At 41.6% G+C, this 14,592-nt stretch overlaps 1 protein-coding gene across 3 annotated transcripts in view; it reads left to right on the top strand.

The window, feature by feature from the left end:
• Nucleotides 1-14,592, top strand: part of SRPX (sushi repeat containing protein X-linked) — a 46,496-nt gene that overhangs the window by 20,844 nt on the left and 11,060 nt on the right. For 2 of the 3 annotated variants that reach the window (XM_061988603.1, XM_061988601.1), the window contains exons 2-4: nucleotides 3,163-3,222; nucleotides 9,567-9,758; nucleotides 10,305-10,481. In XM_061988603.1, the coding sequence (XP_061844587.1) occupies nucleotides 3,163-3,222; nucleotides 9,567-9,758; nucleotides 10,305-10,481 (429 nt within the window). The remainder of the gene's footprint in view (nucleotides 1-3,162; nucleotides 3,223-9,566; nucleotides 9,759-10,304; nucleotides 10,482-14,592) is intronic. The other variant, XM_061988602.1, reaches the window with a different exon arrangement.

Here is a 14,592-nt window from a genome sequence, read left to right as displayed (position 1 = left end):
GACACAGCTATGTGTTTTCTACTAGATTGCCTGTAGTTTAATTAAAATGCTATGTCCCAATAAAATGGATGTAAAGAGAAAGCTTTCCTATGCATCCCTGGGTTATAAAAATGTAGTGGTTATTTTGTGAATAAGGATTTTTTTTTTTTCCTAACAAACAGAATTGTCTAAGTTCATAATTAATCTTAAAATGAAAGTGTTATTTCTTGCATTTTGCTTGTTGTCTGCCAGAACAAAATCCACGCTGGTTTTGGCAGGAATCTGCTATATACCCTGAACTGTGATGAGGGACATCTGTAAAGCAGCTTGTTGTTCTTGTCATTCTTTTCAAATACTCAGTTTTTGTATTGTGGTAATTTTAGCACCTCAGATGCAGGACAGGCCTTTGTCCTTATGTGGCTTGGTAGCTAATTTTGAATATGTGTGATGTAGAAATAGTTTGCTTTGTGGCTGAGAAAATGAAGATGAAACGGAAATTTGCTCAGAGTTGCTCACAGGGTGGTACCAGGGGAGACTTTGTGGCTCTCAGGACAGAAGCCATCTACCAAAGCTGAATTGCTTTGCTGATGGGCTGCTGTATAACACATATTTCTGTATGGCCCTGGGGCAGTAAGGATAGGTCTGCAGAGCAGAGTGGGTGGGTGAATGTGGTAGTGAGGCAGGGCCCAGGCACATGTGCGTGTGGAGGCCAGAAAAAATCCAGCACCTCTGGCTGAAGTGGTGCTGCAGTGCCCAGGGCAGTGACATGGTGGTGTAGATACATCCTTGCAGAGCCAGCCCAATTCTTCAGGGACAGCCCTCTGGAATGGGTCCATTGTCCATGGTGTGGCCCGAGGCCGGTGGGGGATGCCCAAACTGCCTTTGGTGCCTCCAGCTTGTGTAGGCTCTTCCAATCTTGCTGAGGCCTGGTGTTGGATGGTGGAATTGCTAGGAGATGAAGCCATGGAAAATTAAGGAACAAGAAACTCCTCCCTGGGTAGGGTCAGGATGACCTCTCCGGTGGTTCCCCAAGCCAGGCCTGTTGTGGTTAACAATTATAATGAAACGTTGCTTCTTAAGAGAGAAACATGACTTGCTTCTCCTATTGAGATAGAAAATGAGTGGGAAATGGGAGATTTCAAACCCCATGAGCAGAGCCTCGTTTCAGGGCAAGAGTACCAAATAACTCTTTAAGGCTAGTTTTTGTTAGAAGCCTTTCAAAAGTAGGTAACTGTTTATTGTCTAAGGAAAGATAAATATGTTAAGAGCTCGGGTAGCTCTAACATTTGCTGATTTTAAATGCTAAAGTCGCTGCACACTAAAATTTGCACAATTAGGAGTGATAATACTGAGATAATAGTTTTGCAACTCTCAAAATGAGTATTTCATTAAGAGGATCTTAATTTCTGACAGAATAATTGATGCTTTGAAAAGTGCTCATTTACATATCAAGGTCTTCACAAAGCCCTCAGGCATCCTAGCTTTTGCTTTATGTTACACAGTTAGACATCAGGTGAAACCAAGCTTAAGGTTTTTATGTTGAGAAGTTTCCCAGATGTCAGTGTTTACCCATCAAAAATTCAACCACAACAATAAATGTAAAGAACATAGAGATATGGATCCTAAGTGACAAGAAGCCTGTGCCAATTATCAAGCCCTCGATTTCAGGGGAGAAGTGAACTTCTGTTTGGAAGTTCACTTTGTCAGGTCCCAGCTCGAAACCTGAAAAATGATGGAAGGATTCCCAGTGATAACAGCAAGCTTTGAATTGGGCCCAAGGTGAATTGTGGGGTTTTGCTACTTTTATGGTACACATGAGCACACCTCTTGATTTTTCACGTGGAGGATTCTAAATGGCTCACATAGCTGCAGTATTGGTGCAAGATTTTGATCTGACGTGGAGCACATGCATCTACCACTTTTCTGTGGTTCCGAGAATGAACTGCTGAGCAGACCAGGCAAGTCACAGGTCCTGAGCACTAGCACCCAGTGCACAAGTACCACAGTGAGAGTCTCTTTTCTGTAGTGCCCAGTGTCAGAACAAGGGATAACTGACAAAGCTGGAACATGGGAAGTTCCACTGGAACATGAGGAAAAACGTTACTGTGAGGGTGCCCTGGCACAGGCTGCCCAGGGAGGGTGTCTAGTGTCCATCTCTGGAGGTTTTCAAAACCCGCCTGGATGTGTTCCTGTGTGACCTGATCAAGGGGAACCTGCTAATGCAGGGGGTTGGACAAAGGGATCTCTGGAGGTCCCTTCCAACCGCTACCATTCTGTGATTCTTTTTGATGCAGAGAGTTTCATCTGCAGGCAGTTTGAACATTGTGAGCAGTGCTGTGGCTAATGCTGTGGAGGGCACTGCCCTTCTGCAGACAGACTCTATGTACTCTCGTGGAGCAGCTGCAGATGTGTGAGCTGCATTTCTCCCCTGGATTTTCCTGAGTCTGGTAGAGTACAAAGTAAATTTTCACTGGTTTCTGATTAGTTGCTTGAACGGTGATACTTCAAATGGTTTCTGGTTTTTATAAAGCAGTTTTGACTTTCATTTTAAACGTTTTAGCTGTTGCACAGGTTCTTAAAAGTACAGAACCCTACCATCACTTTATTTTGAAAAGCCCAGAAGACTACTTCATACAAAACTGGTTTTGATTTGGGTGTAACTTGGATTTGCAGGTAATGCATCTCAGTGTTTTGTTCTTGGTACATAGGTCGTACAGGTTGTGAAAGAGAATCACTCCTATTTTATGCACATTTTACTTCTGCTGTTTGGCCTGACGGCTGTTAACAGCCACTGACACAATGGAATCACTTTATAGTGAAACCTTTGATGTTCCCCTTCACCTGTACCTCCTCTGTTCTCACTGCTCAATAGATCAACTTCAAGATAGGTGGACATTCTGTAACAGAGGAGCTGTAACTTGACATGTGCAACATGGCATTGCACAACATTGCTTTAGGAGCAGTGAGAGGGATTTACTGTTTTACTTGATAATCAAATTGATTTGGTCCTTTCAAATTCACTATAAAGTGAGTCTGCTATGAATATGAGCTTTAGAGAAGCCTGTGCTGATGGCATTGCGTAAATTATTGCATCCTAATCTTGCATGTCTTTTTGCAAAGCTTTCTTTTATTCTTAATTTATACTTCTTTTCTTGCTGCATTTTTTTCTCTTTTGTATTGTAGGATCCGGATATTCACCCCTTGAAGATGACGAAGATGTGTATGCACGCAGTAGATATAAAGGTGAATGCTTTGCTTGTGTGCTAAAGAGGATCAGCTAATTGTTGAGAGGAAGCTCTGTTCTTTTTCTTTTCATGGATTGTAATGTCTTGGAGATCCGGCTCCATGATTTTTCTCATGGATTTTTAGATCGAGATTTAATTTCTACCTTTTAACAGTGGAAATTAGACCAAGTACCGATCAGCGCTATTGTATGCATCTGAGTAAGTAACTTTGCACTGCCTCTGCTCTTGGAAGATCAGATTGTTGAATCATGAAAATCCAGGAAGAGCTTTTCTTTCTTCTGCTTACATGCTAACAAAACCATCAATGATAAGCTAACTCAAAACCTGGGCCTATTGATGGTAATGTATAGAAGTACATGCAAAAAAGAACTTGATTTTCATGACTTTTTTTTCTGCAAAAAATGTTTGCATTTGGAGTTAACCTGCTACCTGCAAAGTGTGTTTAACAAATGAACATGTTCAAAAACAAATTCTGTAGCTAAATGAATAAGTGAACTGACTTGGGTGTTTATAAAGCAAATTCAGGTTTTCTTCCCGATTCTAGAAGATTTTGCCATTCAGCAAGACTGAGAAGGTTTTTGACACTGTTGATAAGTCTTCTGTTTACTGTGTTTGTTTCCTTAAAGAGTTGGCTTCTGTCTCAGTATTTCTCTCCTCTGCCAAAATCCCTCAGAAGCCCAGACAGGAAAGGAATTTAGCATTTAATCCGTCTCTTTAAATGGTAACTGTGTTTCTTTTTAGCCAACTAATCTATGGACATGCTAGGATTGTAATTGTTTTGATTACTTGGAAGTACTGGCCACTGGTGGTGTGTTGTATGTTATTGATTCTCTGCAAAGAGTCAATGGGCCTTATAAAAGGTAAGCCATAAAGTAAATCAGACGTTTCTGAAAAACAAAGGGGAATGAACAGATGCTATCGGTATGTTGCTGTTTTCATGTGTTCCTCCCAGGAAAGTATTCAAGCACAAATTTTTTTCTTCAAACACATGCAGAAACATTTCTCTGAATTTTTATTTGGGTAAACTCATTTTTATTTGCCTTTTGACATGTAACCCTCTGTAAAAAGAATTCCAGAGGTCATGAAGAGAAATCAATACCAATTCCTGCCAGGGAGGGCAAGTAGTTAAAATGCAAATTCTGTATAAATTCCTTTTATATGGTGATGCAGCGTGGACTATACTCATGTCAGCCAAAATGTCACCAGGATAAGTGAAACATAATGACTCATTCACACAGATATTAAAAACTGCCCTGAGTTTGCAAGCACTACTGCCAAATGTTGAAGATCGGACAATGTGAATCTAAGAGTATAAAGTGCTGAGTAGAAAAGGCTCACTCTTCATTAGCATACTTATTTAAGTTGGTATTGGGGGGAAGGGGGTGGAGAAAGACAAAGCAAGGGAAAATGGACTGAGTAGCTATATTCAGAGGTTCTTCTATGTACAGTCCAGTATTTTGGGTATAGACCACTGCTCTGTAAATAAAACTTCCCAGTAACAAATAACTAAATGAATTTTCTTAACTGATGTTAACATACGTAAGCAGCACTAAACAGTGCAAGCGAGCACACAAATGCATCGTCTTTGCCATCTGCAAACACAGCTTTGCAGTTTATTGGGGAGGAGGAGAGTCAGCCTCCTACCAAACCCTTTTGTCTTCATCTGGATGTTTTTCAGCTTGCTTGGTTTTCCAGAGAAACGTTGCTGAGACTTTCAAAGAGTTTTTCCTTCTCTCCATGGTGAACCCTCAGCTCTGTTGGTTGGTGTACCAACAAGCAAGAGTACAGCCAGTCACTCTGTGTGCTGCTTGTGAAGGCTGACACTGGTATTTAAGCAGGGCTGAGGAGTTGGGGGAAATGGTGCTCTAGAAAATACTTTCCCTCCTGCCACTTGGCATGGCCATCTTGGATCATATTTGATGAGAAAGGGCTTTCCACGTACAGTAGTTCCTGTGCTTGTCAGAGCTCTACTGCCACTGCTTTGAGGATCCTCATTCCAAACACATTTTCTCAAACAGTAGGCCCTAGCCCATTAGAGGCAACATTGTGGCTTCAACTGTTTCTGTTTGCTGCCTGTTTTCCAGTGGTTTCAAACACAGGACTGAGTAGTAAAACATTGCAGAGGCCAAGTGATAATGCAGGGTGTTGTATTTCTGAGGAATAGTGTAAGCTTTCTATTAAACAAAAAAACAGTATATAAGTCCTCATACCTGAAAACTCCAGTTTCAGATGGGTGAACAAAACCCAGGACAGATGGTCAAGCTCCAAAACAGGTGCCTGGTAAACCTGTAGCTTTGCTTATTTCCAAAGACTTCAAAAAACATGACTGATCTTGTCTTGAGGCAGGTAACAGTTTGTGGGACCTGTCAAGGTCTCACACAGCCTTAATATTCCATTAAATACTCCATGTAGCTACTTAGCCTTTGAAAACAAGTATGCACCTTCACTTAAAAATAAACAAACTTTGATCTGAAACTTTGTTATGCCCTTTGATGTGCTTTCAGGCAGAGAAGCTTTTCAGGTTAGCTGTTTGGGTTTTTTTTTCAGTGATATCAGTTGGTCTAAACCCAGATATTTGCCCTTGTAAACCCTGCCTCGCCCACTTTCTTCTAATTGCATTCAGTTCTCGACTAAGCATAATAATGTTTTATATCAAACAGATGTTCCTCCGAAGCTCTTCAAGCTATCAGCATCCAAAAGCATGTCTGTTTTTGTTTTTCATTCTGATGGTATCATTTGGTCCAGTAAAAGATGTATTACCCCTCCCTTGCTTTGTTTCTCTCTGCAGACCACTGTGGCAGCAGTGACACTTACAGGAAGGGCTTTTTCGTTTTCAGTATTCTGTTTATGCATTAAAATGCTTTTATTAGCTGTTAGCCACTTTCAGATATGTATATCTATATCTATCTATCTATCTATATATATATATATGTGCAGCTGTTTGCACAAGGCAAGCATGCTTGTAAAGCCACAAAAAATTTCCAGAAAAATTCAGGCAGTTTGCAACACCTGAAACAGCTGCTTTGTCTGTCTGCATTTATTTATTTATTTTATCAGCTTCTTGTTCATGTTGCAAAGTGTGTTTGTCTTAACACCCTCTACAAAGTAAATCAGCCATATGTGTTTGCACCTTATGTATTTGGAAAGCCCAAGGCATAAATATCTTGAACTGATTTGCTGAAGGATTACGCAGCTGGCTGGGGCAAAAGCTCAGCCTACTGGAGTCTTCCTCTGCTCTGTTGTGCCTCTTCAGTCAGTGTTTTCCCAGTAACTTCAGGCTTAAAGCCTTCTGCAGAAAATCAGGGGCCTTCTCCTTAGTTGAGGACATCCTACAGCAGATGTGAAAAGCCTTTTTTTTTTTAATTTAAAAAATTAATAAGTTGAAATTTAGGGTGTCAGGGCAGGAGAAGAGTAAGTGGGACAAGAAAGTTGGAAGTTTTGGGGATGTGACCACTGAAGGGGAAATTAGGGCAAAGCTGTTGTTAGATCAGGAAGATGGGGATTTCTCAAGGAGGTGAATGAGATAGGGGCTGCCTCTGTGAATCCAACATGTGTGGCTTCTCTCAGAGTGGCTGGAGGTGGTGCTTGAGACTGCACTAGTGTCAGTGGGGTAGGCAGCTAAGGAAGCTGCAAAGATGGGATGCTGTCATCACTCATTACTTCAGTAGCAGCTGATTGACTTCTGTTTCTGTTAGCTCATACTCCTCACCTGCTCTCCCAATTTTAATTTGATTCACAGCAAGCCACTGTGATACAATCCCTCAACAAAGGGACCCAAGTCAGTTGATGTAGGGGATGGTTTTTAATGTCTTTTGCTAACTCTAAGATATGGATTAGGGTGATGGACAGGAAATAGTCCTAAAAACGAGAAACCACTCTCCAACAAACTGTTTTCTCGTAACTGGAAGGTAAGTAATGGATGATTTTTTTGACAGCACTTGCAAAACAGGAGCATTGGCAGAAGAAAACAAGAGATGGGATGATTGTGCGGCTAAGCCAAAAAAGCTCACCTGCACTCTGCCCCTGACCTGCTGCATGCTTTTAAACTGCTCTGCTCATTTCCCATGCCTTAGTTACTGACTAGTTGGTGGTGCTGAGAACAATGCCACTTACACATCTTTGTGTAGGGTTTCCACATGCACTGGTGAAATACAAAACCAAGCACGTCACAGTACAATAGGACTGCTTTCAGAAACAGACTAGTCTAAAGAAACATGCTCTTGGTCTAGTTGAAGGCTTGACAATTAGTGTCTGAGTTTCGTCTTTGGGTGCTATTTGTGTTGATTCAGGACCAGCAGAGCAAAATGTAGGTGTACAATGCAGTTTCTATTGGGAAAGTGTAAATATGTCCTAGAGACGTTACATGCTGCATATAAACATCCCATGTCTGAGAAGTAGAACAGACTATATCGGATTTTGTTTGTTTATGTGTGGGCATGGTCCACATCATGTAAAAAAAATGTACATAGTAACTTCAGAAATTAAGAGCTAGACTTGAACATCTGCCAAAAACGATCAATTTTTAAGTGTCTCTATTTTTAAATGTGACTTTGTAAGGATGAAGGCTGAAACTCTTTGTGTTTTGTTTGGGGTATTTTTTTTCCCTTATGTTTCTTGCGGACTTAAAAAGTTTTGTCGTGTACCTCCCACATGTCACAGTGTCGCACAGGATTTCAGGACCTGTCATCTTCCTCTTTTTGCCTTGCATTCCCTCCCTACTTTCCCTCTCTGTTGATAGGTCCTTTTCAAATCTCAGAGCTGAGAAGGAGCAGGCTTAGTCACTCTTTGCGTAGGAAACTCCTACTGAGAAGCTGCTGGCTGCGGTAAAAGCATGACTTTCTTGGTGCACCCTGTTGTCACAGCTAAACAAAGGTTTTGAAGGTTTGGCTGGAAAAGGGAAGTCTTGTGTCAGATCCTTAGAAAAAGATGGTACCCATATTCTGAGTTCTTTTAACGTGTAGCCCTGACCAATTATTAAAGATTTGGTTTTACATAGATAGGTTTTTATTTTTCCCCCGGGTTCAGTAGGAGCATTAGCCATAAAGTCTCAGCCAAATTCCAGCTTTCCTCTGACTTGACAGATCCATGCATGTCGCTGTCCTGCATCCAGGAGCAAAGAAGGTGGTTCTTGTACTTCAGAAGACTTCATTTTGACGATATTGAGGAAAAGTAGTTCTCCACCCATCTTCTGAGGTGAAGAGTGTAACACATTAAGTCATGGCCTTTGAATACATTTAGAACTGGATTTCAATTTCTGCAGCTTGGGTTCCTGTTTCTGAATATGTCGTGAAGTGACATCAGTGCCCTCTGAAGGATTTGACAGTAGGAAGTGCAGGGGTTAGAGCTGTCAAATAAATACATTGTGCCTGAAAACTTGTTGCACTTGAAAGCTACACGTTGCCATCAAAAGACAGGAATAAAGTCAGTTCTTTCTCAAAAGATCTTATCTCAGTCTGTTGCATTAGCCACTTGCCTTCAGATAGAATCATGGCAATGGTACCATGCCTGTTGGTTACTAGAGAGGCTATTGTTTTGGTGATATAAAGAGCATTTGATAAGTTCAGTGTAGCACTGCAGAACTGCCTGAGAACAGCAAAGGAGCTGCTGTTATCCATACTTCACAAAATCCGGTTCAGCCTTAATCCGGGTGCTAACTTGGAAAGTGACTTTGCAAAACTGGAGTCATACTTAAACCCTGAATGCTTGTTCTGAGACGTGGATCATGTGTACAGACAAGCTGGATGTGTTGGCAAGATGATTTATGTAAGTCACATCCTTTCGAACTGTGGAGGAGGATGAACTATCACAGAGTTCAGCCAAGGCAATAGCCTTTACTGAACAAACGGTTATGGAATGGTTTTGTATTTTAAATGGGCAGCGAGAGAGCTAAATGTTGTAGAGATTACAACTACAGCTAGACCAAAGGTGATCCTAATGCAAACTTTTGTTACCAAAGAGAAGTTAGACGTATCCATTTAAAAAGGAAGAAGGTGGGGGAGGAAGGTCCAGTTGTCATCAAACTGTCCACGTGGTGGCACACTCATTCCATGGACAAATAAAACACAGAACAAATCCCCCCTTCCCAGACAATCTAATGGCTGCAGTCTTTAGTGTTTGTACTGTAAAAGAGCTGCCAGTCTTTTGAAGGGCAGACCTTCTGCTGTGTAAGACTTTGTGCACCTTGCCGCAGTGCTGCATTTCCACTTTGAGGATTGGTGGCTTTTAAAACTCTTTTTTCCCCATTTCTTCCCTGTGACCTTGAATAAAGACAGTGATTTTATGTTCATGTCTGACCCTTTACATTTTGCAAAGTACTATGTATGGTTCTTCGTTCTCTGCCAGAAACGCCGTGGTGCTCCCCCATTAAGGTGAAACATGGTTATGCAAACTGCAGGACGCCTCAAGGGGAATATTACAAGAACGTATTGGGAACGAGATGTGATATTCGCTGTCAAAAAGGCTACGAGCTGCATGGCCCTCAGCAGCTAGTTTGTCAGTTAAGCAAACGCTGGTCTGGGAAAGTGCTGTGCAAACGTAAGTAGCTATGAAATCTGTGCATGTGGCTTGTGCCTCACATTCCGCAGACAATTCATTTTACTTGCCTTTGAAATGGTGATCTTGGAATTGTTCCTTGGATTTTAAACATTGATGGTTCACTTGGACATATATATTGGCTTGTTGCTGATGATCTTACAGCTGCACATGGTGTGGTGTCATGAGTGGTACGGATACTCTTAGCAAAGGATAAAGATAGGGAATGCTTAATGAGTGTGGGATTTTGATGGCCCTGCGCTGGGCTCTCTCCAGAACTTCCCTGTCCCTCTTGAGCTGAGGAGCCCAGAACTGGACACAGGACTCCAGACGAGGCCTCACCAGGGCAGAGTAGAGGGGAAGGAGAACTTCCCTCAAAGCCTTAATGAAATGCAGCTAATAAGAACTGTATGAAAAGCATAATGTGGAACATGACTTTCTCTCACTTGTCAGTTCCTAACTGCATCCTTATTTCTGTGTAAAGCCCCACGTTCACATTGCTTTAAAGGAGAGCAACAGGTTTCCAGAAATCCTTGTTTTCTCTTCCAGAAAAACGCTGCCCCACCCTGTCCATGCCAACCAATGGAGGCTTCAAGTGTTTAGATGGTGCCTACTTTGGCTCACGGTGTGAGTACTACTGCTCACCAGGCTACCAGCTGAAAGGTGACCGGATAGTAACATGCATGGACAACAAAGTCTGGAGCGGCCGGCCAGCATCCTGTATTGGTAAGTAGGATGGTTAAGTCTGCATCTTCGGAAGCCTACATTTTGAGGTACCTGCTGCTGCCTGAATCTTCAAAATGAATTCCAAAATACTCTTTTATCCGATTCTTGGGGGGCAAAAAAGCAACTGTCCCTCTAGAGGAAGCAGAGTAACAGTTTTCCAACAGATAACAGTGCTGTCACTTTGTGCTTTCAGTCTGGAGCCTTCCTTATGGGCTGTCAGGCCCAAGTGTTGTCACTTTAAAAAAGATGAGGCTGGTGTAAATGGTCCCTGCTTTACAGTGCTTTTAAAAGCCTTTGCTGATCTCCTGGGTGACTCAATAGTAATCTGTAATTACTGTGCTGATTTTCTAGCATGTTCTCTGTGCTGGAATCTGTCCTGTTCTCTGCAACTTAATGATAAAACGGGTTTGAAACAAATCCCTTTATCTGATCCACCTGTTGCTTTTGTTTCTTGGGATCATGGTTTCCAAATATAGCCAAGGAATAGAAATGGATTGGAGTTACCAGCATGGTTGCAGTGAGCTAAATTAAATTTCAGCCCAGTTCACATTAGTTATGCCAGCAATTTTCAATACATGGTCAGGTCCCAGGAACATTGGCTGGAATAATTGTTTTTCTATAAATAAATTGGAAGAGAGAGAAACAAATACTGAGATTTAACTTTCCTTCCTTCTAATGAGATTTCAACAGATAGTGAAGTCTCAGCTACTACTTTTGTTTCTGGGAAGTCTCTGATAAAAGGTTCAGTTCACCCACAAAGCAAAGTATATTTTGGCCATCTGAATTGTCTACCAGTAATTTAAGTTTGTGGGTGGTGGCATATTTGTGCTCAGTGTTTTCTGTGTATTTTCCTCGGAATTCCTGTGGCTCAGTCTAGTTAACAAATGGCTTTGGAGTCTCTCCACTGTGGCCTGATGTTTGTAGAATTTTGTTCAGGTTTCCTGTTACTTGGTGTTCTACAAATGTAGAAGTAAGCTTGCTGCTTAGGTTGTGACTGTGGTGTCCCTTGTCATTTCTTAAAGATACAGATGTTGTCCTGGTCAGTGTGGGCAGAGGAAGGAAAACAAGCCCTTTTAAGTTTGGGAATGATAAAACATCCTCTGTTTTCCCTGGCACTTTCAGAACCTCATCTGTTTGCAGTGATGAGGTGCTTACTACAGAGGATGTAATCTTGCAGAGTACATTAAGCAAGTATGTCTTAAGTAAAAAAAGAAACCAAACAAGCAGCTAAGTTAGTGCTAATGCTTCCTTTTTATTCCAGAAATGCAGGATAGTTGTTGCATAGGGTATGATTTCAAGTCCTAAGTAACCTAGTAAAAGTAATCCTATTATTTCAGTTTTGGTCATACCATCTAGTATGGAGAAGACCTTCAAACCTTGTGTGCACAATGTTCCTATACACAAATAGAGAGTTATGCAGCTAGCAAACAGTTTGATATGGTTATCTTCTGACCCTTTGACAGGTAGGATAGGGTCATGTCTGGTCATTAAATCCTCTTGATAGTATAATGCAGTTTGCAATTGAACATGTATCACTTACTGCAGTTCAGTAGTTAGGGAAAAGTCTGCAGTGAACTACAGCCTACAAAAGCTTACCAATGGCCAGGAGAGAACTGGCTAAAAAGCTCACTTTAAGCTGAAGAGTAAAATTAAGGTAAGGGGAGCAATGAAATACAAAGGCAAAGAGGCTAGTTTATTGCTTACTTTAGCATCAAAGCAATCAGTTGCACTGTGCACAGCTGGGTTGTTACAGGTGAGAATAGGCACGGGCTGATAAAGGTCATGGCCAGTGGGTAGGGAACCTACCTGGGGACACCACAGCTGCAGGCATCAGATATGGCAAAATTACTGCAGACCTAAATTTATAATCCTCTTGAAAAGAAGTGGCATTCCTCTACCCTTCTGTACTGCAGTTGCACAGCTTGGCATTTTTGGACAAAGCTACATGGGGTTCACAGTGCAATAGTGAAGAACCATGTAAGAAAGGCATAAGGCTAACGTCATTGCTGAAATGGGTATTCATTAAAAGGGGAGGGGGAGAAAGATGATTATTTTTTTATAAACAAAGAGAATTAGGTATGTTTTAGCAGTCACTGACAGAAGCCCTTACAGACAGCGAGTATTCTATCCTAATAAAGGAGATTGTTCCCTGTCCCCCTCCTATAAGAGGAAAGATACCTTTCATGATCCTGAAATAACTTTTGATTTTAAAAGGTTAACATACAGCTGCTTTTGGTTATCAGCTAGCTAAAAACACCAATACTCACTTGAGTAATATTTCCATTATGGCCTTAATGCACTGTAATATAGATTGAAATACGGATTTTTCCTGTAGAAGATTGAAAAATGTCACCATCCTCTATAAAGGTTTCATTTCCTGTGGATTGGTGTAACAGAGATTGTGGTAAATGCCTGTCACCATGCTAAGTCATCCTTTTGTCACATCCTAAGACTGTATTGATAAGTAGCTAGCTAACACCTTTCAACTAGGGATGTCTGAAACAAGCTCTGCACTCTGAGTCATTAATTATACAGGCCCTGATAATGGATGTTTTGAAATACAGAACAATGCCTTGTGGAGGGGGCTGGGGAGAGCAGGACAGTGTTTTTCATTCCCTCTTTTACAGTTAGCAGTCTCTTCATCTCTTTATGCTTTTGACATTAATGTTTTGAATTAACTTCCAGCCATCATTTAATGTCATCAGCCATTAGTAATAGCAGTGTGTTTGTGTAGCAGCAGACAGTTTACCTGTCCCATACAGACTCTTAAATAAACAAGTAGTGGGTATTCAGTACCGTCCCTCTGTTTATTTCCTCTTGTCATCCCAAATTCACCAGCAAATAAATACGAACCTTTAACAAACCACGAGGAAGGTAGTTAACAAGCTCTTCTGATTTTGTTGAAATTGTTAACATGGTCAGTCACAGAAGTATGTTGAAAAAAACCTCCAACAAATCTAAATCTTGTTGACAAACTTAGTAGTTTTTCTCTGCAAAGTTCAGAAGGATGCTTTAAAATTTGGTATCTCCTGACCTCCCAATGCCATGTCTGCAATGCCTGTTCTCACTGTGAAGCCAGAGCACCAGTTACTGCTGCCAAGTAGCCAAGAAAAGCGACAGCTTACAAGAATGTGGCTGAACAGGGCCAGTTTTTTAATGGAAACTCAGTTTCCCTGCCCATGCTCTAAACCTCGCAGGTGAGATTCACCCATTTACTGCGTAACCCTGCTAAACAGCTTAAAGAGATCTGCTTGGTCTTTCGGCTGTGATGCTGTAGTAAAAGCGTGAGACTAGTCGTATGGAGTCAGGCACCTTGCAGCGGGGCCTGGCTCCAATTCCAGCCAGGAATGCTCAGGAAGCAAGAGAGTCTGACATTCTGATGCTTCCAGGATGATTTTTCCCTCTAATAAAACCTTCCCAGCAGTCATCAGTCTTGTGGGTTCCTCCACCAGGCTTTGTTTTGGTACTAGATCAGTTTTCCGACCCGCAGATGGGCTCCTCGCTCATGTCAGGAGTTTTATTGAGGGCTTTTGCTGCAAGATGCGGGCGGGCAGTGTGTGTGTGTTTCAGTTTTATCATCTGTATGTTTGCCTGGATGTTCTCTGGTCACCTTCTCTACATTTTAATGGGCTGTGGGTTTTTTTTAGACCCATCTTTCTTCTGCCAGGCAGTCACCAAGGCGCTTAATATGCTGTGGACTTGTTACAGCTTTGTACAAGGGCATGACGAAAAAGACCCAAACATTGTTTGGTTTAACATGTCCCAGTGGCCACTGCAGTTAAAGAGTCTCTTTGGTAGACTGCTTTCTCTTGGTCCGTTTCAACGCTGAGTTATTCTGGTGAGGTTCACTGAGTGCCTGTTGAATGCAAACAGGCAGCTGAAATGACCAAAGAAAATATCTTTTCCAGGAATTTTTAAGTCAAGCTAAAAAGGCTGCTTGGCCACTGAGTGCTTGGTGAGTTGGTTCCCAAAGTAACAGTGTTATTTACCTTCACAATGAGAAAGTCCAAACCAGTTCATACCAACCATTCTTCTCCGTGCTAAGTAGCGTTCTGATTAATTAAGTGCTTAAAACACTGTGTCTTTAAATGCTCTTCTGTTTTTAAATGAA

Source organism: Colius striatus, chromosome 1, assembly GCF_028858725.1.
Source record: "Colius striatus isolate bColStr4 chromosome 1, bColStr4.1.hap1, whole genome shotgun sequence".
NCBI lineage: Eukaryota > Metazoa > Chordata > Aves > Coliiformes > Coliidae > Colius > Colius striatus.
Note: the sequence above shows the minus strand (reverse complement) of the source record. Positions and strands in the feature narration are given on the sequence as shown.